General features: G+C 57.9%; 1 protein-coding gene across 4 annotated transcripts in view; it reads left to right on the forward strand.

The window, feature by feature from the left end:
* Positions 1 to 22,051, forward strand: part of RPTOR (regulatory associated protein of MTOR complex 1) — a 345,589-nt gene extending 323,538 nt beyond the window's left edge. For 2 of the 4 annotated variants that reach the window (XM_082678814.1, XM_082678815.1), the window contains exons 26-35: positions 2,662 to 2,776; positions 4,395 to 4,519; positions 5,579 to 5,683; positions 9,289 to 9,336; positions 15,451 to 15,557; positions 16,388 to 16,515; positions 18,247 to 18,333; positions 19,201 to 19,317; positions 19,587 to 19,716; positions 20,379 to 22,051. In XM_082678814.1, coding sequence (XP_082534940.1) covers positions 2,662 to 2,776; positions 4,395 to 4,519; positions 5,579 to 5,683; positions 9,289 to 9,336; positions 15,451 to 15,557; positions 16,388 to 16,515; positions 18,247 to 18,333; positions 19,201 to 19,317; positions 19,587 to 19,716; positions 20,379 to 20,447 — 1,031 coding nt within the window. In that variant the 3' untranslated portion in view covers positions 20,448 to 22,051. The remainder of the gene's footprint in view (positions 1 to 2,661; positions 2,777 to 4,394; positions 4,520 to 5,578; positions 5,684 to 9,288; positions 9,337 to 15,450; positions 15,558 to 16,387; positions 16,516 to 18,246; positions 18,334 to 19,200; positions 19,318 to 19,586; positions 19,717 to 20,378) is intronic. The other 2 variants (XM_082678816.1, XM_082678817.1) reach the window with 1 other exon arrangement.
* The last annotated feature ends 3,818 nt before the right edge of the window (positions 22,052 to 25,869 follow it).

Here is a 25,869-nt window from a genome sequence, read left to right on the forward strand (position 1 = left end):
TTCTGCCTTTTGTCGTTTCCAGAGAGGAAGGAGCAAGCCCTCCGCAGGCCCTGGGGTCCACGGCGGAGTGGGCCTGTGTCCTCCCCATGGGGACAGAAGACAAACACCAGGCCCTGGCTGTGTTTACCTGGACCCCACCAGGCCCCCAAATAATTGCTCTCTATCACCCAAAGCTGTGTGTCAGTCACATTTTGACCAAACCTTTTACTAAATTTGCCAACAGATGCCCAAACCGCCCACTTTGCATGCCCCCCAGCCCCACCCCCCGGTGAAGTGGCAGTGAGCAGCGTGGACAAGTGGCTGCCACAGGGAGGGCTGCTGGGCCGCGGGTCCTCCTCATATTGGCTGCAGCAGCCCCCCAGGCACTGAAGCAGGGTGGGAGGGGGCAGCTGAGGGCCTCCACCCTGTGATCAGAACAGGGACAGAGTACTGGGGCCCTCACCATCCCCCAGAGACGAGCCTCTCTCCTCTCCCTCTCCCAGCAGTACAGCCCCCGCTGGCCCGGGAACCGACCCAGTCCCACAGCTGTGAGTGCACAGGGCGTGGGCTGGTCTTTTGGCTCTGCCTGAGCCCTCATTGCTGGGCCAGCTTTGGGCGGTGGACTGACCCTGCCCAGGTACCGTAGAGTGGATAAGCAGGCTCTTAACGCTTCTGTTGAATTATTGTCGTGACCTTGCCTCCCTGTCCTGTCAAATTCTCTTGATTATTACCGGTTACTTTTTAAAGTTGAGGGTGAGAACCCATGAGACCGTCCCTGCCTGCAGGCAGCCTGGAGTCGGGGTCTCGTCCCTGGCCTGCCTGCCCAGGCCCATCGCACTCCTTGGCCCACTGAGCACTTCCAGAAGCAATGCTGTTTCGGAAGCACTTCGGCACGTGTTCACAGTGCTCTCCGTGAGATGCTCGGGTCACGTTTCATTAATGTGCGGTCACTTCTGCTAAAACCAATCTTGGTTGTTTGTAACTCGCCTCTATGAAAGCACTGTCGCAGCTGGATGTAAAGCCTCTGGGGTGTGGAATTGAGAGTCTGCAGCTTTCTCCAGGAGAGAGCGAGCCGCCCAGCATGATAGAAGCTCTCCGCATTATGGGGTCAAGGGCCTATTTTCTTGGAAGTTGGTGGTTCTTTAGAACCCCAGGCCTATGGACGGGGACAGCAGAACAAATTGGTTTCTCTGTACCCACGGGCGCAACCTGGGAGCCAGTCTGCTGCGTGCAGTCGGACATCTGAACGGGGTGAAATTAGAGCCAGCCACTCGAGAAACAACTAGGTTTTCCAGACAAAAAAGAAAAAAAGTATCTCTGTAAATTAGGGTCAGGGGTTCTCTTTTCCAGTCTTTGTGGAAAAAAAGAGGTCTGCTTGTCAGACACACACCGAGAGGAACTGCTGAGCCGCTGAAAACCTTAGCAAGTGAGCTTGCTGACGGGAGCATCACTGCCGGTGGACGTGGGCAGGGAGGACAGGGCCGCTAGTGAGTCCACAGCCTCCTCCGCTACCTGCCGCACTCAGAGCCTGGACTCCTCATGAAGTTGTAGTTTTATCTGAGGCCAGCGGTGTGCTGGGAAGGCTGTGAACGGTAGAAGTACGGGAATCACACCTGCAGGCCAAGCAAAGTCACCGAACAAGTCAGCGAGGCCCCGGAATACGAGCTGAGAAAGTTAATGCTGCCTTTTCTATCCATGACCCCTCCGGCCACCCCCCATGACACCATGACTTTGCCATCATACATGGATCTCTGCATGTCTGCAGAACACCTGCAGTGACTCAGGACCTGGGTATCCCCTCATCTTTCCTGGGTCAAATCACGCCTCTGTCCTGAGGAACCCATGGCTGTGGGGAAAGGCACCTCTGGGCAACAGTTAAACCCTCTGGGACCTGTTTGCCTGTTAGTTTAACCCTGTCTTGATTGTTGAGTGGTTTTCTGTGTTAGTTGTTTTAGCAAAGGGAGGCGGAAAAGGACTGAAATTGTGGGTGACAGTAGCTCGCCCGGCCGGCGCCAGGTTCACAAAGCGTGAGCAGCTCCTCTGTGTCACCCAAGACTTGCGTCCAGCCACTGAGGAGGGGGTGACTCCGGGACCTGAGTGTCACAAGGGCTGCTCACCCTCTACGACGTGCAGGGAAGAGGGGCCACCATGCCTGGCTCCTCTGCATAAGCCTGTGTCATTCTCCAGAAATGTGTGTGAACCTGTCGGATGCTCTTAGCAGTTTTATCCTCTTTTCGTTGTTCTTCTAAAGCTCCTTCAGGGCCACGAGGGTTTTTTCCCAAGTGGCTGTATTGGGGCCTGGTGAACAAATCCCCGTTCACATCCTTGGCTGGATTGCAGACAGCGATGGCCAAACCGAGGCTTCAGCCTTGGGTCTCAGTTACGAATCTCAGCCTTACTGAGCTTTATTCCAAAATGTTTGGTGCTCTTTTCCAAAACCTTAACCAGTGTGCACTGATCTGAATATTGCTGACGGGTTGTCGCAATTATATATCGAATGCTAGCCATGTACAAGCAGAGGCAGGGCCCTGCTGTCAGGCGCCCACCCCTGCGCTGTAACCCCTGCTTTCCTCTGGGCCCCTCCAGGTCCCCAAACATTAGGGACTGGTGTCGGCCTTGGTAAAATACATCATTGACATTTGCTGCAAATTGAGACCCATAGTCGTGTGTTTCCCTGGGCAGGTATCACAAGGCTGGACGACCAGATATTTCTGAACAGGAACCCTGGTGTCCCCTCCGTGGTCAAGTTTCACCCCTTTACGCCGTGTGTGGCCGTCGCTGACAAAGACAGCATCTGGTACGTGGGGCACTTGCAGGGCTGGCGTTTCAGCTGGAGAACAGGTAGCCCCTGGGGGGTGTGGGCAGGATGCCCCTGCACCCTCCTGGTGTGGAAGCTCCTCAGCCCGGGCCTTTGGGCTGTTTCGGGGGGGAGGGGGGGCTGGAAAACTTGCAGAGAGACGTCCCTCCTCCTGGTGTTGCCCGCGCCCTCCCAGGGTTGCACTTGGCCACGTTACCACGGGTGTTCCAGAGGCCTGAGCACGGTTATGTGTGGGCCGGGACGGGAGCTTCTGGTACGAAGATGGAGCCATTCCTGTGCAGTGAACAGAGACCAGTGCACAGGGGCTCATCAGGATCCCACAGTGACAGGACATGTGAGGAACCCGCTTGTGTGCAAGGGCAGCAAGTGTGTGAAGGGGAAGTGTCAGTAACAAGACACCATGTTAATTCATAGTGACCATTGCCCTTATGTCACTGAGAAAGCGCTCACTTGATGGGAGAGAACCATGGACGCGATTCTTTTTATAGCTGATAAAATGGATATAATTTTTTTTTTTTTTTTTTTGTCTGTGTTGGGTCTTCATTGCTGCACACGGGCTTTCTCTAGTTGCGGCGAGCGGGGGCTACTCTTCGTTGTGGTGCACGGGCTGCTTCTCATTGCAGTGGCTTCCCTCATTGTGGAACACGGGCTCTAGGCGCGCGGGCTTCAGTAGTTGCAGCACGTGGGCTCAGTAGTTGTGGCTCACAGGCTCTGAGCACAGGCTCAGTAGTTGTGGCACACGAGCGTAGTTGCTCCACGGCATGTGGGATCTTCCCGGGCCAGAGATCGAATCCGTGTCCCTGCGTTGGCAGGCAGATTCTCAACCACTGCGCCACCGGGGAAACCCAAAATGGATAGAATTCTTACCTGTTTCTTATTCCTCTCCTTTTTTTATACATAACATAAAATTTACTGTCTTCTTTTTTAAGTGTGCAGTTCAGTGGCATTAAGCACATTCACCTTGTTGTGCAGCCATCACCACTGTCCATCTCCAGGACTTTTTCATCACCCTAAACTGAAACTCTGTCCCCATGAAACACTGACTCCCCCTCCCCACTTCCCAGGCCCAGCACCCCACACTCTACTTCCTGTCTCTATGAATTTGTCTATTCCAGGAACCTCATATAAGTGGAATCATCTAGTATTTGTCCTTTTTTTGACTGGATTATTTCACTTAACAAAGCAGGTGTCAGAACTTCCTTCCCTTTTAAGACAGAATAATAGTCCATGTGTATGGACCACATTTTGTTACATCCTTCCTCCATTGATGAGCATTTGGGTTGCTTTCACCCTTTGGCTGTTGTGAGTGACACTGATATAACCTGGGTGCACAGTGTATACCCAGAGGTAGAATCCTGGCCAAACGGTAATTCTGTGTTTAGTTATCTTGAAGAACCACTCTTGTTTCGCATGGCAGCTACACCATTTTATGTTCCCACCAGCAGGGCACAGCATTCCAGTTTCTCCACATCCCTGACAACATTTGTCCCTTTCTGTGTTTTTGCTGGTGGCCGACCTGGTGGGTGTAAGGTGGTATTTCCTTGTGGCTTTTGTATTTCCCTGATCACTAGCCTTATTCCTCTCTTATTCCCTGAAGTTTTTGGGACTGGGAGAAAGGGGAGAAGCTGGATTATTTCCACAACGGAAACCCTCGGTACACGAGGGTCACGGCCATGGAGTATCTGAATGGCCAGGACTGCTCACTCCTGCTCACAGCCACAGGTGAGTGGGGTTTGTGTGGTGGGGACCTAAACCGCAATGCAGAGGTGGTGGGGGACAGATGCAAGACCCCAGCACGAATTGGCACAAAGCTTCCTGTGACCTCGATTGTTTCTTCTGGCAAAGGGGACTAACCGCTCCCAAGTGGAGGCCTCCATCATTAAAGGCACACCCATGGGGAGAGGTCCTGCTGGCAGCCCTCCCCAGGAAAATAAAGTCCAGCCCCGGTCCAAAGCCAGCCCCCTGGCAGACATCAGGCAGGGAGGGGGAGGACGAAAACCCAGAGTGGTGCGGGCAGCCAGTAGGGTCAGTTGGGGGTTTGAGGACAGATCACACCGAGCCTCTCTGAGCGCCAAAGAGGAGGCAGAGAGGGTGATTCCCCGGACGCAGAGACACAGCAGAGGAACCCAGGGCCCTTCAGGAGTCGGGTCCCAGTGGAGGTGCAGCACGAGGCTTCACTTCTCAGCAGAGATCAGGCAAGTGTTTCCCAGTGTGTCCCCAGATGACCTCATCCTCCCTCTGCAGCTTGAGGCAAGGTCATCCTTGAGGGCCTCATGTGAAGGGCTAGTGAGGCCAGAGAGCAGGGTCCTGGGGGCAAGCAACACCAGGAGGAAGGAAGGAAGGACAGACGGACAGACAGCCAGGTGGTGGACCCACACACTCAGGCCCACCTGGCTGCCCATCTGCCGGAGAACACTGGGGCCTCTGCCCCGTTCTGAGCCTGGAGAGGCAGGAGGAACAACCCGCCCATTTCCTGAGTCTCGTGTGAGGGGAGGTGGGGAGAGAGAGGCCCTGAGCACCGTCCCCTTGAGATTGCCTCTTCTTGGCAGGTGATCCCCTCGGGGGGGATCGGGAATGCTGAGGCGGAGGCACAGCCCTGAAGCCCAAGGTCAGGCCAGAAGAGGCCTCACTCTGCCTCTGATAGGCTCCTCACCAGACGAGAGACCCATCTGTCCCTTGGGCTGGGCAGCCTTTGTCCTCCTGTGCCTCCGGGGGAGGGCCCTCTTCCCCTTCCCAGAGCAGCCAGGCCTGCATTTGAATATCCTCTCTTGTCTCCCCAAGATGACGGTGCCATCAGAGTCTGGAAGAACTTTGCTGATTTGGAAAAGAATCCAGAAATGGTGACGGCCTGGCAGGGGCTCTCCGACATGCTGCCCACCACCCGAGGTGGGTGCTCCCCGGGGTCCTGCAGGCGCTCAGTCCACTCAGACTCCCCAAGTAACGACCCAGCCAGCCTCCACCTTGGGAGACTCTGCTCGCGGGTGGAAGTCCTGCCGAGCTCTGACCAGCCCACAGCCCCCGTCCTTGGCTGGAAGCTCGTGTTGCTTGTGAGAGCGTGGCCGCGGCAGGGCCTGGGGCTGCATTCTGTGCCCCTCGTGCCCGAGTTAATCGCCTCTCGGTGATGAGCACACAGCAGGCGCCCCAGTTGTGTCTGGTCCTACGGGGGAGGCCAGTGCGCTGCCTGCCTGCCCTGGGCTGACAGAGGCGCGGCTGCAGCACCCACCGGCCACTGCTGTGCGTGCTGCCTGTCGGTGTGCATGGCTGCCCCACGCCCAGGGTGAGAGACACCAGCACCGCCTTCCGGTCTCTGGGTCCAGCCCATTGTCAGGAGGTCTGCACCTCTCAGCCCCGCGCTCGCTGTTCACACAGCATTAATGCGGCCGCGGGTCTGGATTTCCAGGGACACCCTCAGCCGGAGCCGCCCTCCAGTGTGGTCGCAGAGCCGCTGCCAGATGGAGGCGGGAGCGGCTTGCTGTCGGCCCCCTGCTGGCCTGGGGTCTTCGCATGTCCTCGCGTGGCCGATAGGTGCCTCCATGGCTGCTTCTGTCTCCTCCGTCAGAGCACTTGTCCTAGGGAGACGCCAACCCCTGGGGGCACAGCTGGCTCCACGGCAGACACTTCCGTATGTGTTAATTTTTAAAATAGCCATGTTTTTACATTTTCTTCAGGAACAAAATGGTCATGCATACCCACCTCCACAGGACCCAACACAGCCGTTTTCTTGTTGCCCAGGCCCCTCTGGGCCCAGTCCTGGGCTAACGTGGATGACAGCTGCCGTCACAGGTCCCTCTGTCTCTCTCTTGCTTTTTCCAACATTGGAGCAAAAGCCTGATCCCTGCCCTGCAGCGCCCCCGCCTCCCACCCGCTCAGCCCCCAGCCCCACCTCAGGCCCGCCTCAGTGCTGCTGGCTGCGGCAGAGCAGGTGGCTGACGGCCTCCCCGTGGCTCTCAGGTGCTCACGCTCACAGGTTTGTTTCACTGCGGGACACGCTGGACGAGTTGAATCGTGGTTTTCAGTCCTTAGCTTCCTGCTGCCGTCCAGCAGGACGGGACACACCCCAGGCTCCCGCCGTTCTGCAGACCCCTGTGCAGGGAAGGCAGGGGCTGGTCGAGAGCAGGGTCAGCCTCCCGGCAGGGCCAGAGGATGAGAAAGTGGGGAGCCCACTGGCAGCCCAGTGGATACACTGTTGTCTAGTTTATTCCTCTTGCAGCGGCCTACCTACCTGCCGCCCCCAAATACCTGCCACCCCCAAATGATGTGTCTGTGGTTTTTTACCCGCGATGCCACTTGCCTTTGCTCTAGTGAAGGTGAAAGCAAGGGTGGACAGCATGCAGTTTGGGAGGGGGGCAGAGAGTCTAGCTGGGAGGAAAGGAGGCTGAGGTGACAGCAGTACAGTCTCAGGGCTCCCCTGCACTTGTCTCCCCCAGATGTCACCTGTGTGAGCTGCTCCTGGCCCAGGTGTGCACTGCAGCCCTAACTTGAGAGTGGTTCCACTGCTGTAGACATGTTTGCTACAGACTCCTTCCTGCTGGACCCTCTCCCTTTCCTGGGTTTCAGAAAGCCCCCCAGGAGAGGCACTGTTGCTGAGGGGTCAGGAAGCTGGTGGGGGTCTTACCTCCAGGTCTTTATCGGCAGGTGGGGTGAGGGGGGCTTTGGGCAGGCACGCAGCACTCCTCGGCGGCTAAGCCAGAGTTCGTTTGGTCTGCCCCCTGCCTTTTGACCAGGCAGCTGTGGGCTTAGCAAAAAGGAAGACATTATTTCCTTGTTCTTTCAGGGGGATGGAAGGTGGAAGGGGTGGTGAGCCTGGGAGGCTGACTGCTCTAAGGGATCAAGACAGGAAGGGCTTGTGTGCTGCAGGGTCCAGAAGGGGCACACTGAGAACCGGGGAGCCTCTCCGGGCCCCACATCCTTCAGTCTCCACAGCTTCCCTCTGCAGCACGGGGATCGCAGCCCCAGCAGGGCTGGAGAGACCCCCGATTGTAATTTCTATTTCAGGAGCTCAAGCTCAGTAACCGAGGGGCAGGTCTGGTGGAATTCTGACCCCTGTGCCAACTTCTCGTTGCCTTCTGCCCATCAGCACCTTGTTTCTTTTTCTTCACCCGCCTTGGCCTCTGACTTGACAGTTACAGAGCTGTGGGCTGGGACCCTGTGGGGAGAGCTAGCAGCTTCCACAGCAGTTGCTTGTCAGTGTCTGGGGGGACCCCCACAGCTTCAGAGTTCTGGCTGTGTTCCCCCGGGACCTTGTCGGGCAGAAGCAGCAGCCCCCGCTCCCTGCTCCAGATTACCGCCCCCCCAGGCACGTGAAGCTCCCTGTGCTCCGCAGTGAGGTCCTCCGCCTGGTCTCAGGTCCCAGGCAGCCACGAGCTGTGGGGGGGGAAGAGGCACCCTCGGGGGGGCTGCGGTCATCAGCTCCTCCACGCGCCTGTGACGGGGGATCCTGCACAGCTGTGCACCCCATGAGGCCTGGCCCACCGTGTCCTTCAGCTACAGAGGGCGTAGGGGGTCTCATTTGTGAATGCTGCTGTGTAGGGCACGTGGGAGGGAGGACTTGGCACTCCCTGAACAGTTAGAAAAGTCTGCCTGTGAGGTTCTCCTGCGCGCTCTCCAGCTCAGAATCTGCTCGCCAAGTCGCTGTCGTGGCAGCTTGTTAGCAAAGATTTGATTCCGTGGTTTGTGACTAAAGAGACTGTTTCTTGTGGGAACCCTACCCCTGCTTTTCAGAAGTCATGTGAAATGTGCAGGGTCTCCGCATCATCTTAGCATGCCCCTGGCTCCCGTGTGTACATGTGCACACAGGCATGGGCATGCATGCATGCATGTGCACACATGAACACGCTCCTGTGCATGCATGTGCAGTTAGCCTGGGGACACTCCCCTCATGGGGTACCCCGCTGTCAGGAGAACTGAAGTCAGTCTGGGTTCACAGCCATCCCCGGAACTGAGCGAGCCGTGCTCTGAAATAGAACCGGTGGTGGGACCGCCCGTCCTTGGGCCACGGCGCCCACAGACACCCAGATGGAAGCACACTTCCCACCCCCCAGAGGCCTCCTCACTGACCGCTGGGCCCCATGAATGAAGAGCTGTCCTCACTCTAAGGACCTAAACGGAAGTGTCTGCCTCCTCCGGGCGTGGCCAGTGGGTCAGCTCCTGCTGGTTGGGCTGCACTGTGTGCACATCCGGCCACTAACCTCCACTCACTGGAAGTGCCCACGCCGTGTCGGGTCATGTTTCCCCCAAGTCATAGCGCTTCCAATTTCCTGTCTAGAAAGAGAGTCTTTTTAGCCAAAACCCCTGATAATTGGGTTTTCACGTTCAGAGGTACATTTGGCCCTTTTTTCCCACTGCAGCCGTGGCCTGGGCCACCGTCTGCCCCTCCCTCCTGTTTCCTTCTCGGCTGCTCCCCTGTTTGTGGTTTGTGTGATTTTGGCTGATTTGGCTCTGGCTGGCCTGCTTTTCCTTGCATCCATCCCATAATCCCTGTTTCCTCGCAGGTCTGGCCCGAAAGGTCTCAATCTTTCTTGACCGCAGTAAGCAGGGAGGTGAGTGCCTTCTCCCTTATCTGTGAGTGCCAGGGGTGGGAGCCGGCTCCTCTGCTTTGCCTGAGGACGCTTGCTAGCCCGCTGTGCTCTTCAGGCAGCAGAGGATCAGGGCTGTGGTTTTTCTTATTCGTTCCATCTGCACAGTCTCCTCCAATACAAAAAATCATCACCAGCTGAGCACTGAGATCTCATGGGATGAATGAGGTTGACTGTGTGAGGCTCTGGGAAGAAATCTTAACGAAAGCCATAGACAGGACTCTCCCTGGGAGCCGAGGCCTCATGGTCGCACCTCCCGGCCTCCTTGGTGGCCTCAGTCACTCTTGGGCTGGCTCAAGGACAATTCAGTTCTCTGTTCCAGGCCACCTTCACAACAGCCTGGGAATGGAAAACAGTCCAGATCCAAGCCTGCTGGAGTGAGGATGGCGCAGCTCCGCAGGCTCGCAGAGAGGAGGCACATCTCACGACTCCATCAGGACAGAAAAGTCGCTCCAGATTGAGATTTGCGTTCCCACCAAATTTTTCAAAAAAGAATCTTTTTCAGAATTTAATGCAAAGTCTCTTAAAGCATCTGTTTCCATCTGAAAATCCATATACAAGTTTGATAGTTACTAAAACACCTATATGCAACTGACTGTGGATACACATGGTAACACTGGGTTAGCAAACCCATATGCCTGCTCAAAACGAGCCCTTTTCTCTCCTAAGCTCACTAGTCAGGTAAATTGTAAAGAGATGGAGCCTTATGAATCCAGGCAGCAGGTAGAATTCTTGACCTTTAATTTGCAGCATCTGAGTTTAGAGTATGACCAGCCTTCTGGTGAACTTTCTGTTCTGGTCTCTCTTTAGTCGCTCCCTAAACAAGGGTTCCCTGCAGGAAGGCATATGTGGCTATGGGTCTGACGGGGTCCCTCGTGCCATCAGAACTGGAGTGGGTAGAGAAGCAGGTCCCGGGAGGCTGAGAACAAGATGTCCTTACAGATGTACAAACTCACAGTTTCGTATTTTACAAAGGACCCTTTTAGTAAAAAGTTCAAAAGGAAGGAAAAAGAGAAAAGAGAAAACCCGAGACTGACTCAATCTTCACTCCTTTGCTTCCCGCCAGCAGTGATGGCGGTGGTTGTAACAGGAAGGATTTCTCTCAGAAAGAGCCTCCTGGGTTCTCAGAGGAATGACAGGGTCACTTGCCCTGAAATCCTGAAGAGGAGCCAGGGGACACCTTTCATGGTCAGGACCTGGGGCGGCCAGAGGAGGGCAGCCCCGTCCCCTGGTTGTCAGCTGCCAGGGGGCAGCAGCCACCCCGGAGGGCAGGGAACAGATCGTCCAGCACCGGTGTGTGTGTGAACTGGACGTAAACCTTGGGCCTTGGGGCAGCTGTTAGTATTCGTTGCCTGGATCATCTGGGCAGCAAGCAGGGCACCGACGGCAGAGCACAGGGGTGGCTGGCGGGGGGAGTCACGGCTGCCCTCCTCTCCCAGCCTTACTCCTCCTCCGGGGTCACAAGCACATCCAGAGTCTAAAATTAGCAGGACCTGGTGAGCAGGAAGCCCTCTCAGTGCAGGAGGCAGGACGCGGGGCCGGGTGGCAGCCCCCATGGGCCCACGCAGGACGGGGCACTGGCCGTGGGGAACGACGGCTCCCTCCTCTCCCAGGAGGCGTGTGCCCCACCCTGTCTCCTCTGACCCTAAGCAGCTGCCACATGTTCTGGTCCACCTCCCAGGTGAGAAATGGAAGTTTAGGTGAAATCATTTGCTCCCGAGGAGCCCAGTTTTCTGTTGCCAGCCCTGTCCTGTGTCTCTGAACCTGCCGGCTGTCCAGGAGGTGTTCATGGGCCCTGAGGGAGGCCTGATCCCGTGGGGAGGCATTGCGTCTGCATCCCTGGGGAGGGAATGGAGGTCGCCATCCCACAGGTCTGAGGTTCTCACACATGCCTGGTTGGGCAGGGGCTGGCCCCTCCTCCTCGGAGTTCCAGAACCATAGCTCCTAAGGGCGTTTCAGGTTGGGGCTGATGGGTCCTTAGGGATCAGGTCTACATGACATGTCCTCAGAGGTCAGATCCCCATGTTGGGTTCTCAGAGGTCCATTCCAGACGACAGGGTCCTTAGAGGTCAGTCTGGACTGGCCTCTGAGCCTGGAGGGCTGATCATGGACATCACAGGGACCCAAGCCTCTGAAACAACGTGTTTCTTCTTTTCACTGTCTGCTGGGCTTAGGGTTCTGTCTGGTCCCTGACTTACACGTTCCAGCTTCCTAGTCTACAGCCATCCCTGTGCCATACGTCTATATTTTAATGAAGAAATTCCCTCTTTTTCACGGCCAGCTTTTGGATGGGAACATGTGAGCAGAGCTCATATCCAGGATAAAGTCAGACGGGAATCTCTGCATCCTTTTGGGGGCTGCCCACCACCCCTGGCCCCAGGCAGTGAGATGGATGGGCCGTGATCTCAGGCACTCAGGGTGCTGGAGTTCGCCCAGTGGGGGAGAGGCTGCAGCACGTGCGGAGCCTCCATCAGTCGAGCACTCTCCGTGTCGAGGCGGCAGCGTCGACAGGGAGGAGGGGCCCTCCTGGGGGGAGCCCAGAGCAGCCTGCCTGCTGCCAAAGAAAAAAAAGGCCAAGGAGGCCCGGGGGAGGGAGGAGGGGCACAGGCTCTGCCCACAGCTGCCACTTTTCTGGGGATGGGGAAGGAGGAGACACTGCTGAGACCGTGCTCCCCAGGAACGAAGTGATTGGAATCTTCACTCTGGTTCAAAGTCACAATGTTCCTGTCTTATGAGTTTTACTTAAATCATAGCCATCAATTTTGTTCCTTGTGCTCAACACGTCAAGGAAGAGCGTCACCCTTTTTATCATCTTTTACCAACTCGTGATGAGTCAGATCATCTCTCCTCCGCTGTGTCTGGAGGTCGAGACACAGGCTTGGTTGGGAAAGGTCTCGAGTGAGAAGGCCAGTGTTTGCGTTCTGTTCTGGGCAGGAGGACGGGCCAGGACCCCAGACCTACAGGAGAATGAGGTGAGGGTCAGCAGGCGCAGGAGGTCGGTCAGGGTGCAAGCAGACTGTTGTTTTTATCCCAGCAGTTTTCACGTTGATCTGAGACTCTTCCATGGATAGGAGCTTACTGTCTTAGGTGACACAGCTTCCGCAAACAGTCTGGTAGAGCTAAGGAAGCAGCCTCGCCCAGATTTGTCTGTATACATAGGACGCCTGCCTCCCCGGCGTGTACAGGACTTGGGAAGACCTTAGGAAACACGTTTCTTGTCTCTGCTGGCTTCGCCATGCTTTACAACTGGTTTAAAGCAGCATTTGGTCCGCATCAGAGAATCTAGATTTAAAACAGGACTCAGAGCTCACGTGATGCACGTCCCCAGGTCCTCTGACGGCCACATGGGCACACCTTCCAGAGCCTCCAGTGCAGATGGAGACGCTGGGGCCCTGTGTGGGAGCTGTGTCTCCCCAAATTCACGTGGTGGAGTCCTCGGCCCCAGCACTCAGAGGGTGACTGTATTTGAGAGAAGGATTCAGTTGAAATGAGGTCACTTGGGTGGGCACTAATGCAGGGCGGGCCCCCACTGGCTCTGAATCCATCATGAAGGAGACTCAGCAAGAAGGAAGCCACCACCACTTCATTTGGAGGCCAGGTCAGGCTTCTTACCCCATTGGGAGTGGCCGTGGCCTCCTCTCTGCTTCCTGCATGGGCATGGGGCTGAGACCCCCCTCCCAGTCCTTCTGTGGTCCCCCCAGACCCTCCCCAGCTTGTTCCTGTGACCCCAGAGCATCCCAGATGTCACCTGGCCACATGCTCTCATCGGAGGACCACTCCTTAATTACACGGCTCCTGAAAGCCCCACGGGGCTGACACAGAGCTCCAAGTGCAGTTAAGGATGCCCGAGAACACAGGCCACCCCATCGGGGGTCCATGGATACAGGAGTCTGTGAGCCTCTGCAGTGACCTGGCACCCCAAGTCAGGTCATGGGTGGGCGCGTCCTCTGCGATTCATTCACATCATGAACACCGGGCACATGGTGAGGGGAAGCTGGTGGCGTGGTTTCAGGCTCTGCTTGTGGGCTGACTGGTCACAGTGTGACTGGGCTGTCCCGGACAGAAGTGGGGGCCACATGCCCTGCCCTCTCCCCTACCAGTTCTGATCGTGGTGATAGGTGAGAGGCCTCGCCTGCAGTCTTGTCACCAGTAGATGCCTTTCTGGCACATTAGGGTGTATTCTCCTGCCTGGGGTCAGGGGCGGTGCAGTGGGGAGACTGCATTCTAAAAGGTGAAACAAAGGCTCGTCCATTTGTTGTGTGGAGCTGACATTCTGCAGGGTAGACATGGCAGCCGCCAGCAAAACAGGGAGGACGGGAGGGGGTGTGCCAGGTGACACATCTGGAACAGGTAGAAGACGGAACAGGGTGAGTCGTAGCCTCACATGGTCGAGGAGGTGAATGAGCACAATTTGGAGGGGCTGCATGGACGTCAGGAGAGGGGCGTTCCAGGCACAGGGCCCACTGTCAGTTAAGAGGACCAGCCTGGTCACTTTTGGAGCTCGAACCTTGCAGGGGCCAGGGCAGAATGGGAAGCCATGGGGGGGGTCTCTGGAGTGAGGGTTGAGGGGCTCAGATCCAAGCAGGAACCTGAAGTGACACATACAGATGAGAGTCTGGAGTTCGGGAGAGAGATCGGGCACTTGGCGGGAACTCCATAGCCTGAAAGGGGCATATCAGAAAAGAACAAGTGAAGGTCACATTGTCCAACTCAGGAAGTCAGGAGAAAAGTGGGCACCCACAGAGAGAAGGGGAAACCACAGAGGCAAAAACAGGAGCTGCTGCCACAAAAAGCAGAGACAAATGTATAAAAAAGCATGATGACTTCACTTCAGACTTCAGTATGACCAAAAGAAGACATAAACAAAGTTATAATGTCAGTGACAGAATAGGAGAGGATATTTGCAATATATGAGTTAAACCATCAGTGTCAGAATGTATATTAAAACATACAGGCTGCACACACCAACATCGACCAGGATTTGGGGAAATCACACCTTGTGTCCATTTCTGATGAGACTGCAGACCAGCATCCACTCTGGGAGTGAAACGGCCTCGCCTGGGGAGGTGGGACGCACAGGGATATGTCCCCTTCCCGGTGCTGCCACTTCCTTGTGCAAGGGCGTGTGGAAACGTCAGTGTGGCGTGGTTTACAGGCAGGGAATCGTGGAAGTGATGGGCTCGTTCTCCAAAGGCGTGTTACCCAGAAGTTCAGTACTAATTAACCAGATCTGCATCCGTTGGGTTGGATAAACCCTCAAAACGTAACCTTACTGGAAAAACGCAAATTGCTGGAAAATATACCCCCGTTTGAAATTGGCGACGTTTTTGAAATGTGGGAGATGTGGTTCGTGGTTTTGGACACGTGCCCCTACAGGGGAGTGCACGGGGGCCAGCCTAGGAGGGCGCCCAAGGCCTGTGGGTGATTTGTCTGCGGACAGGACAGGCAAGTGAGGCTTTCACTGTCTTAAATTTCACTTCAAGAACAAAAAAAAGAGCAAAAATGATAAGATATTAGCAGCTCTTAGATCTGGGTGGTGGGTACAGGGGTTTCTGTTGTGTTTTTTCTGTGTGTTTGAAATATTATAATTAAACATCTTAAATCTTATAGTCCCTCCTGTGAGGTCAGTGCTGCCCTTAGGGATGCTGAAGGCATTCGCCCCCCCGCCCAGTCCAGTGTAGGGAAGGGCAGTCCTCGATTCATTCACCACTGACCGTCTGTCGTCAGCCCCCTGCCTCCGTGAGGGGCATCTGCAAAGCTGTTCACCCCCAGGGGACTGCGGGACCCAGGAGACTCACATCTCTGTGCCTCTGACACCCATTCTAAAGTCTCCAGACCTGCCGATCATGCCCAGGTGTCCTGGAAGGTGGGCATCTTGGACAAACGGTCCTAAGATCCTGCTGTCTCTCTGGTAGATGCCTGGGTACAGCAGAGATATAGAGAAGGCTCTGAATTGTCACCCCGACCTCAAGCTTGCATGAGGTTGGGGACCCACCCTATGGGTTGGCACCGACTGCTTGAGCTGTTGCCCAGAACAGGCTCCCTCGGTGACACCGGTGCCCGTCTGTGTCTCTCCAGGAGCTGGGATGGTGGTGGACTGGGAACAGGAGACCGGGCTCCTCATGAGCTCGGGAGATGTGCGTATCGTCCGGATCTGGGACACGGATCGTGAGATGAAGGTGCAGGTAAGCACACCGTCCCTCATGGGGCCTCCCTGGGGGCGAGGCGGGCCAGTGGGCGCAGACCCTGCCGTCCTCCCCAGCTCCGATTGCCCTCGAGGTCGAGGGCTGAGAATGAGGGTCCTTGAGCGCCCCCACCCCACCCCGCCGCAAGTACTCTGAGCAGGTGGTGTCTTCGGGGTGGGGGGGGCAGGGGAAGCGGGACCAAGTCAGGCTGCCTCCCACCTTTTAAAGGGATACGATGATTCGGTTTCCATCCGTGTTGGATTTCTTCCTTGTGTGTGCCTGAGAGCAGCAAAAACTTTTCTGATTGGAAAAGCACTTTTCCCCGTCTGGGGGCCCATTTCCTGTTTCCTGCTCTTTCCTGCCGCGCATTTATCACGCCTCCTTCCCTTCTCCAGCGTTTACAGCTGCCAGGAGGAGAGGCGAGGAGATGGTTTATGGGCGGCAGGACTCCCCCTAGACCCTTCCCTGAACTAATTAGGAGTTTTAAGAGGGAGCCGACGATGATTCCTCCTGCCGATATATGCTTCGTCTTCCTTCTTAGGAGAGAGGGAGACTTTGGAAAGTTTAATGGGCGCAGAGGTGTTTGCTGCCCTGCCTTCCTGGCTGCGGGCCTCGGGTGCCCGGGCTGTCACTGAAGCAGATGGAGCCTGACTCCCTCTGGGGCCCAGCTCCTCAGGCCTTGACAGCTTCCCCGGTGGAGAGAAAGGCAGCAGCTCCACGCCAGGGTGACAAACGCACCCACGGTGGCTGTAAAAGGGATCCAGCAGCTAGTGGGGGTGGGGTGGGGGGCCTGATGCCAGGGTGCCTCACGGGGTCTGTGTCGGCCCTAGGACATCCCCACAGGTGCCGACAGCTGCGTGACGAGCCTGTCCTGCGACTCCCACCGCTCCCTCATCGTGGCTGGGCTCGGCGACGGCTCCATCCGCGTCTACGACAGGAGGATGGCGCTCAGCGAATGGTAATTGGGCTACGCCTTCCCCTCCCTCTGCCAGACAGAGCCAGCCCCCAGAGCCAGCTGGGCACTCCCCGCAGAGCCACATCCCCCAGCGTGTGGAGGAGCACGGCTTCCCACCAGCCGTGGATGGGCTGTTTGGAGCACAGGTTTGGGGGTCGGGAGGTCCCAGCAAGGCGCTGCCCTCCTGGGCTCCATTCCCACCTGAACATAGAGAAGGCTACCGCCTCCCGGGTTGAACTCAAGAATAGCCAAGAAGATGGCGTCAGGGACACGCGTGGGTGCTGTGCAGCGCTGGGCCACATGCATTGTCACGGCTTTTCTGGGCACTGCCCCTCAGCCCTGGGCTGAGGCCCAGGTGGGGCCCAGCGCCGTGCCCTGTGTGAGCCGGTGAGCGTGGAGGTCCAGACGCCAGTCACACACGGATGGTAAATGGCAGAGCAACGCTGGAACCCAGGCCCAGCCGTCGCGGGCTCCCGGGTGATGTTTACTGAACACCCACCTTGTCCCTGAAAACAGGCCTGGCCTTTGAATGGGAAGCAGCAGGTGGGCCCATGTGCAGCCACAGGAGCTAAAGGAGCCCTCGTGGGAGGGGACGAGGGGACAGGACTGAGCTGGGCCTGAGAGCAGGCGAGCACCATCAGTGACCCCAGCCGGAAGAGAGTGCAGCTGTGAGGTTGCAGGGCCAGGAGCAGTCGGGGGAGTCAGTACAGGACCCAGGCAGGCAGCAGAGGCGTCAGCCAGACTGTGGCGGGAATTTGGGCCTGAGGCTTGGATGGCGAGTGGGCCCAGGCAGCCCCTGGCTTGCATGTTCCCTGCGGGTCTCTATGGGAGGGTGCCCACTGAAAGCCCACACTACCCACCAAAAGCAGCCATCGTGGAGGTGGGGGAGCAGGGTTTCTTTTTGGGGTGATGAAAATGTTCTAAAATTAGATGTGTGATGGGCGCATAGCTGTAAGGATGTGCGAAAGTCACTGAATATGTGCTTTTAAAGGGAGAGTCTTACAGTATGTGAATCAAATCTCAGTCAAACTGTTATTTTAAGAAGCCTCTCTAGGCAGGCAGTTAACTGGCAAACCAACCCAAGAAGACCTGAGGGTCACAGAACGGCCGTGAGGGAGGGACTGGGGTCTCCAGAGCCCCCTCTTCGGCCCAAGGTCTGAGGACAGAGACATGGGGTCTCCTGTGCATCCCCAGGCACCGAGACTTATGTGTGCTGGGTGTGACCTGAGTCCTGGATGCCTTCCCAGATGTCACACTCTGCCCCCACCTCCCCAGCACACGCATCCCAGTCCCGTACTCCCTGTCAAAGACCCTCACCAGGCCTCCAGGAAAGCCCCTGTGTCCCTCCATTTCGACAGCCTTAGAGTCTGGGGTTCTTGGTCTTGACCCTCAAACCCACAGGGAGATGCCAGTGTGAAGTCCTGGTAGGGGGGCTGGCGGTGCCCAGGCCCCGGGAGGGCATGACAGCCACCCTGCCTCCGGAGGTCCCAGCGTGGCCCAAGGTGTTTGGGAGGCCCCCAGGGAGGGGCGTACCTGGGGGGTTCAGTCACTCACAGTGAACACAAGAGGGTGAGGGCAGACCTCGCAGCACCGGCGGACCCCGGACGCTTTAAATAAATGCTCTGTTTCCTCTGCTCAAAACGAAGTCCACCCTGCCTCCCATCCTGATGCCTCGGAGCATCAGGGACACCCACAGTTGTCACCGGGCCCTGACCCCACCTTCCTCCCCTCCAGCCGCGTCATGACATACCGGGAGCACACGGCCTGGGTGGTGAAGGCCTACCTCCAGAAGCACCCTGAGGGCCACATCATGAGCGTCAGGTAATGAGCATGGAATATTCATGAGACATTTTGCTGTAAAAACATTATTTTCCCTCCATCTAAAATATGTCCTTGATATTTAAACAGCTGGGAAATGATGGCATTTCAGGGTAGTAATTAACTTCTGCTCTGGGACAGGCCAGAAAGGTCAGAGCCGGCACAAGGGTGGGGACAGCAGGTCCTCGCACTGGAGAAGTTTGCCTGTGGGTGACTTGCAGCGGCAGGGGACGGGGTGGCAAGGCGGCTGGGCAAAGCCTCCGCGCAACAGCGGCATCTGCCTGGCGCGTGCCAGTATCACTGCGGATCCGTTGTCTGCCCATAAGTCCATTCCTGCTGCCGGTAAATCCTGTGCTGAGAGCAGCGCATATTTGTTTGCCCGTTAAAGGGACAGAAAATGTAATTTACTGTCACAAAGCCACCATTTCTTCAAAGAGATGCTCTTCCCTTGTTTGTAACGTGAAAACAGAACATAGCTCTCAAAACGATGTCCGCCAGGCCCAGGGCAGGGAAGAGGTGGCCTACTGTCCTCACCTCCCGCCCGTCGCCGCATCCCCAGCTGCACAAAATCTAATCTCTGGCCGGAGATGAATAACTCACAGCCTCCCCTGTGTCTTTGCTCACCGCTGCTTCGTGCCTCGGCAGCTGGGCCCTTTCTGGCTCTGGGGAGGGGTCCAAGGGGCTCGGCGGCAGGCCTGGCTGCCAGGGTCGGTGGGGTGGGCCCATGTGCCATCCAGGGGCCTCCCTGGACACTCTGAGGGTCCAGGGAACCATGGCCTTGAGCTGCACGTGTGGACGGCCCCTGACCACACATGGCCCGTCCTGGGGCCGGTAGGCCCGCCCAGCATCACCACAACACCCTCTTGGCAGCGTCAACGGGGACGTGCGCTTCTTCGACCCTCGGATGCCGGAGTCCGTGAACGTCCTGCAGATCATTAAGGGGCTGACGGCCCTTGACATCCACCCCCAGGCAAACCTGATCGCGTGGTAGGTGCCGGCCCTCTTCTCTCTCCCCGCCCTGCCTGACCAACTCCCGGGGCCCTGTGTAAACAGCAGGCACTACTGCCCGCCCCCACACCTGTGGAGGAGAGCTGGGTGGAGGGACTGAGTGTGCGGCCCCTTTGCTGCTCCTCACCTGCCTGGCCTCCCGGCCCTTGAGGCTCAAGTCCTCTCGTGGGGGTGACCAGAGAGGAGCCCCATCTCCTTGTGGACACGCCCGCCTCCCCACGCTGACTGCCAGGCCTTCTCGTGTGCAGTGGCTCCATGAACCAGTTCACCGCCATCTACAATGGCAGCGGAGATCTGATCAACCACATCAAGTACTACGACGGCTTCATGGGCCAGCGAGTCGGCGCCATCAGCTGCCTGGCTTTCCACCCGCACTGGGTCTGTGTCCCCGCGGGAGGCGAGGAGGGCGGGCGGGAGGCTAGCAGCAGCAGCAGGAGGGGTGCTGCAGCCAGGCCCCTCCCCACACCACAGTGTGGCCCAGGGTCTCCAGGGGCCGTAGCCCCCAGACTGCACTCACTGTAGAAGCAGCACCAAATTCCCTGTCAATCAAAGCAGATGTGAAGTAGCCCCGCCCTTTCTGACCCCTTCGGCCCCTACACAGACCCCAGTCCTGGAGAAACCTCCCCCTGTAAAGCCCACTGGGGTAGGAGCAGCCCAGACCCCTGTGACCCGGCTGACAGCACCGTCCTTCATTACAGTCGGCCGTGTGGTTGGGGGCTGCTGTGTTTTAAATTAGGATTCTGCCAACCTGCCTTCGTGCAGCGTGAGGCTCCCTGGGAGCCCAGCGTGTGGCTCTCTGCCTAAACGCACGACATCAGTCTCCCAGAGCTGTCCCTGGGAGGCCATCCTGAAAAAACAAGTGTGGGAGGCATGGGGAGTGTGCGGATTCCCTGTGACAGGGAGGAGATGATGCATCTCTGCAGAAGCCGCAGCCGATGGGCCCTCGTTCCCGCGCCTGCCTCGTGGGCGGAGTTGGGGTGTCAAGGCCCGGCCGGCACCCCCCTGGATGCTCACTGCCTGCTCTCTGCTCCCTCCTGCAGCCTCACCTGGCCGTGGGCAGCAACGACTACTACATCTCCGTGTACTCGGTGGAGAAGCGCGTCAGATAGCGGCCCCTCCCCACAGGCCGCCATGTACATAGTGGACCCACCGCACTGCCCTGAGCACCTGCCTGACCTGGCTGCTGAGGGCTCGAGAGGGCCCGCACTGTCTGTCTGTCTGTCTTCGCTGTCACGCCCAGGAGCCCAGAGAAGGGGGCTCTGCTGGAGTCCTCGGTGTGATGGTTGCTGCTCTGATGAAACACAGCTCCTGGCCTGAGGACACAGTAGCTGTACATCCCAGTCCCCTTCCCGTCCTGTTTTCTTCTGAGGTTTTTAAGGGGGAAACACTTGTTTTGTTTTCCGAGTGATGCATTAGTCCACAAAGGCTCCAGACGGAAGCCAGCCTCCCGGGGCTGCGCGCCGTGCCTCCTCCCCCCCACCCCCGGGTGTCCTCCTGGGGATGGTCTGAGCGCACTGGATGAGCTTGAGATGGAGTGAAGGACAGATGGAGGCGGCCTGCCACCCACTGGGTCCTCACCCCGGGCCCATCCGGCCAAACGGCGAGGCCGAGCGTGCCCCTCCCCACACAGCCACCCTCCCCGCAGGCAGGACTTCCGTCTGAGTGTCAGCTGTTCTTGCTGCAGGTCTGTCAGCAGGAGGGGCCCTGGTTTGGAAGGAGAGACAGGTCCCGTGGGCCACAGAGCTTGTTTCTCTCAAGTGCTGCTCTTCCCCAGCAGGTGTGGGAACCGTGGCCTCCCCACCTGCACCCCACACGCATCACACGAGCACACATGGAGGGGCCACCAAGCCCCAAGAGTATCGGGGTGAACGGTGCCACCCCAGCCCTCTGTCCCCACACAAAGGGGTGCAGCTCATGCTTGCGAGGGACACGGGAGAGCTCCCGGGAGGGCAGCAGCTTCACATATGTCCATGCACACGCGTCTGGGACGGCGCGCTGAGCAGCCACACCTGGAACACGAGACGCAGCCACAATGATATTTTGAAAAGCATTTTTTCCATTCTCCTTGGGAATCAGGATTATTCAGAAATAGAGGGATGAGCTGGCTTAGCTACTTCTGCCAATAAGAGGCCAATAATAGTGAGAATGTGAGGGAGAGCCATGCTGTGGATGTGGGTGGGCTTGGCGGGGCGCAGGGCTGGGCAAGGGGAACAGCCCTTCTGCAGCCCATAGGCCATGCCTGCTCCCCTGAGAAAGTTCCAGGACAGCGTCCGCCATGTTCTGGGCAAGCGAGCAGCGTGGGGTCGGGGAGACCGCAGAAAGCTCAGCTCCCCCGCACACAGCCGGTCACCTCCACCCGGCGCTCCAGACGGCGACTTGGGAACCTTCCAGAAGCTGAGCTCCACCCACAGATGCAGAGTTGACTACCCACAGCCAATTCACGGAGCGGTTCCACTCCAGATTTTGAGCTTATATGCGGTTCTGTTTGTTTTGAGACAAAACCATCCCCTGGCCAAGCGCAGAGGCCCCGCAGAGGGGCTGTCTTCACAGGTCTGATGCGAAAATTCAATCATGAAGTTACAGAGTCTCGAGAGAGCGTGACCTAAGGGTTCATTTATCTCTATTTATTTTACCAAACTGAGAATTGAAAGACTTTGATGAAACATGGAATTGTAATACGAGAGTAAGAGCGATAAACTGTTAATAAAAGATAAATATGCAGAGGGTTGGCTGGAGGCTCTGTCTTTTAAGGCAAGTCCTCTGTGCCCTCGGGGACTCCAGGCACCAAGCAGGTGGTTCTCGGCCCTCGTTCCCCTTAGGCACAGCCCCAGCCCTGTGGCTTGGACAGTTGGTCCAAGAAAAGGCACTTGGGGTGCCTTTTAAATGTGGGGTCACCCCACTCTACCTGTGAGCCCAGGCTCCCAGAGGGATTCCTGCTGCCACTTCTTGTGTCTCTTATTTACCACCTGCAGTTAGAGGCCAGGAGCCTGCGTCCGCTCTATTCTGGGCATCTGCCTTCCCACGCCCATCCCATGGCTCGGGGACCGCAACTCCACCCTCAGCCAGCATCCCCTCTGACCCCAGCCTAAAAGGTCTTCCACTGTCAGCGCGTGACTCCTCAGGCCCACCTGGTGGTCCAGGGTCGTCCCCCCTTTGGGGGCTGGAACGTCATCTCCTGCAGGGCCCCCCTGCTCCAAATGGCTCCTGATTCTAGACGGGACCCTGTGGCTCCGCAGGCCTTGCCATCCCTAGACACTTCCTGAGGTTGGGTGGGGATGTTCCCACAGATGCGGTCAACAGGCCCGTGGGGTCCCGGCCCCTCAAGCACACCTCACATCTCAGGGGTCCCACTGAGATGTGGGTCCCACTGGAGACGGCTTGGGCACCGGCTCTTGCTGCCCCCGTGACAGGAAATGGGGCCCAGGCGTTAAGTAACTCACCCAAAGCCACACCCATTGGGTGGTGGCAGGAACCTGCATCCCAGCCAGGCATCCTGACCTCAAGGCCCGGAGAAAGACCTTCGCTCCGCAAAGGGGTTGTGGTGGGCGGGGAGGCAGGTGGCATCGGGTACCAGCCATGTACAGTGGGGCTGAAGGGGCGACCGGAAGTGAACGGGATTCACTGGGCTAGACGGGGCCGACCTGACCAAGGACAAGGGGCGGGCCCCAGGGGAGACCAGGTAGGCTGTGACAAGGGACTGAGTTGCCGGGGGCACAGGGGGAAGAAAGGGGCCAGGACTTGGGAAGGAGGCAGGCCACCCGGCCCCTGGTCCCAGACCAATGAAGCCCCCATGTCAGCCCCCATGACTGCTGTAGCAAATCACTCCAAACGTGTTAGCCAGGACAGACTTACCCTCCCGATCCTGGAGAGCCCCACGCTGGACCTAAAACCAGGAGTCAGCAAGGTTCCTTCCGCAGCTTCCAGAAGAGAATCCCTCTTCCCCCTTTTCCAGCTTCTAGAATCTGCCCTCATCCCTTGGCTTGTGGCCCCTTCCTCTTCCTTCAGAGCCGGCGGTGCTGGTGAAGTCTTTCTCATAGGGCATCACTCTGACTCAGACTCTGCCCCCTCACTCTTTCAAGGACCCTGTGATGACATGGCCCCACAGGATAATCCACGATTCTCCCCACACGAGTCACCAATTGGCAACCTTAATCCCCTTTGTCACGTGACCTAACAAGGTCCCAGCTCCCAGGATTAGGATGTGGGCCCCTTTGGGAGACTTCATTCTGCTGACCACTCTCTCTGTCTACAAGTCCCCCACCAAGCAGAGCCCCCAAAGGCCGAGGGGCGGGGGCTGGCCAAGAGGCGGTGGATGGACGCTGAGATGGGAAGGAAGACGTCAATCCCTGTTCTCAGTGCCAGGAGAGGACTGGGAAAAGGGCATCAGGCCATGGCCCCTGCTCTCCAGAGCCATCCGTGCAGGGCCAGCTGCCCCCACATCCCTGGGGAGGCCCCCAGGCCTGGCGCATGAGGGAGGCTGCCGGGAAGTGGGTGGATTCCCCAGCACAGCGCCTGCTCCAAGGTGGGGAGGGGAGCTGTTGCCATAGAAACCCAGGGTCTGAGCAGCTGGAACTCCTGAATTAAATTATGGTTTGTTTTAAACAAGAAGGATACCCAGCATTTACTCAGCTGCACCCGACACGCTTCAGTGGAGAGAGTAATATTTTTCCCATTAGCATCAGTTATTCTGTCACCAGCACTTGAGTACAAACCAAGTGCTCATAAAAATGAAAGATGGGCACGTGGAAGTAGCTACCACAGGAGGGCGCCAGGCCAGGCCCAGGCCCACACCCTCCACTCGGCCGCACAGCCGCGGTGAAGGGCCGGAAAAGAGAGCCCAGCTGCACCAAATGACCAGTGTCGGCCTGCAGGCCAGGAGCTAGGGACAACTGTACGGGGCAGCTGTGCAGAGACAGCCATCCAGCCGAGGAGAGAGTGGGCAGGGAAGTGGCGTCTCATGAGGTCATCCAGCTCGGCAAGGCTCTGCTCTGTGGGTCACTTGGAACCAGGAAGGTCCCTCCTGGCTCAGCAGCTTTCGGCACAGGACCACCTGAGACGTGGCCACAGCCTGGTCCTGCTGCCGGTGCTGACGCTGTGCTTCCACACACAGGAGGGGCCCAGAATTCCCGGCAAAGACGTGTTCCCCACGGCCGACACGCAGACACACATGCGCGTGCAGGCGGGCGGTGGTGATTCCAGTCTCAGGATGTGGGGCCGGCAGAGGGAGTTTGGGAGAAGGTGATTACAGACAAGGGCTGGGGGTGCCATGAGGCTGGCCGGCCACTATCTTGTTCCTGGAATTTCTGCAGGTGCTCCTCTGGGAAGGGGTCAGAGGGGTTGACCTCTCAAGTTTGTTCTGTTTCTCAGGTTCAGTTGCACAAGCTCGTTGGAGGCCCATGTGCCCCCAAAAGTGGCCAGTGCCTCACAGCCTGGGGCAGGTGAAGATAGGGTACGACCAGAACAGGTGAAGGAAGAGGGGGACCAGAGAGAGGATGGCAGCTGGTATGTGCCCAGTTGTGTCCTCTAAACTCAGGCTGAAGTCTGAACCCCCCTAACTCCCTGCAGCCCTGCCCCAGCGCCCCGTCTGGAGGGGCCAATTCGGCACAGCCCCTGCCATGTGCTGGACAGGGGGGACAGTGGCGCTTGGTGGGTGGGGACAGGGACTCTGGCGAAAGCATGGGGTGCAGGCACGGACAAGGTGGCTCTGAGGCCGAGTCTCATAGGACCAGAAGCAAGTGGGGGAGGATGTGGGAGACCCAGGCTGGGTGGGGAGGGCAGAGACCCCTCCCGAGCCCTGTGGTCCTGGCAGGTGGCCCGGCCTCGAGGGTCAGGATGGGGCTTCGGGGAGAGATCGAATTGGGCTGTTGTCAGCCCCTGAGCTAGTTGGTTTCCACCAATTTCTCCTCAGCAGCATCAGGTGGAAGAGACACCCTGGCAGGTTGACTGCAGCCCCTGGATCTGCGTCTTGGAGCAAAGGTCTCCTTTGCCTCCACCTGGTGGGGCCGGGACTTTTTCCGATGGTGGGAGGTGGGCTTCATGTCCCCACCCCTCTCCCCAGCCAGCAGGCACATCCTGAGACACCCACCCACCCGCCAGCCCCCCTGGTCCCCAGGGCTGATGTGCAGGGAGGGAGCCAGGGGCCAGCACAGGAAGCCGCAGCCCCACGTCCACACGGCCTGAAAGTGTGCAGCTGGGACAAGTGGCTGAGGATCAGAAATCCGGGTGAGGCATCCGATACACCGACCCAGACGTTGCTGCTGTGTGAAGGAGAGGCCGTGAAAGAGGAGCTGAGGGGACAAGCCACTGCCTGAGTGTGGGGCAGACACCCGGGGGGCACAGGTTCTGGTCCAGCAGAGCCTGCCCAGTGCCTCTCCACACAGGAGACAAGACAGGGGAGCTCCCAGAGAGGCCCCCCCCAACTGCGGGGGAGGGACTGGGGTGAGGAGGGAGGGGCCCCGGTCCAGAGCTTGTCACTAGCACCCACTGTGCCCTGCCCTGCAGGAGGAGTGGCCTGGGGGCTGTGCTGTGAGA

This window comes from Grampus griseus (genome assembly GCF_964374135.1).
Source record: "Grampus griseus genome assembly, chromosome: 20".
Taxonomy (NCBI): domain Eukaryota; kingdom Metazoa; phylum Chordata; class Mammalia; order Artiodactyla; family Delphinidae; genus Grampus; species Grampus griseus.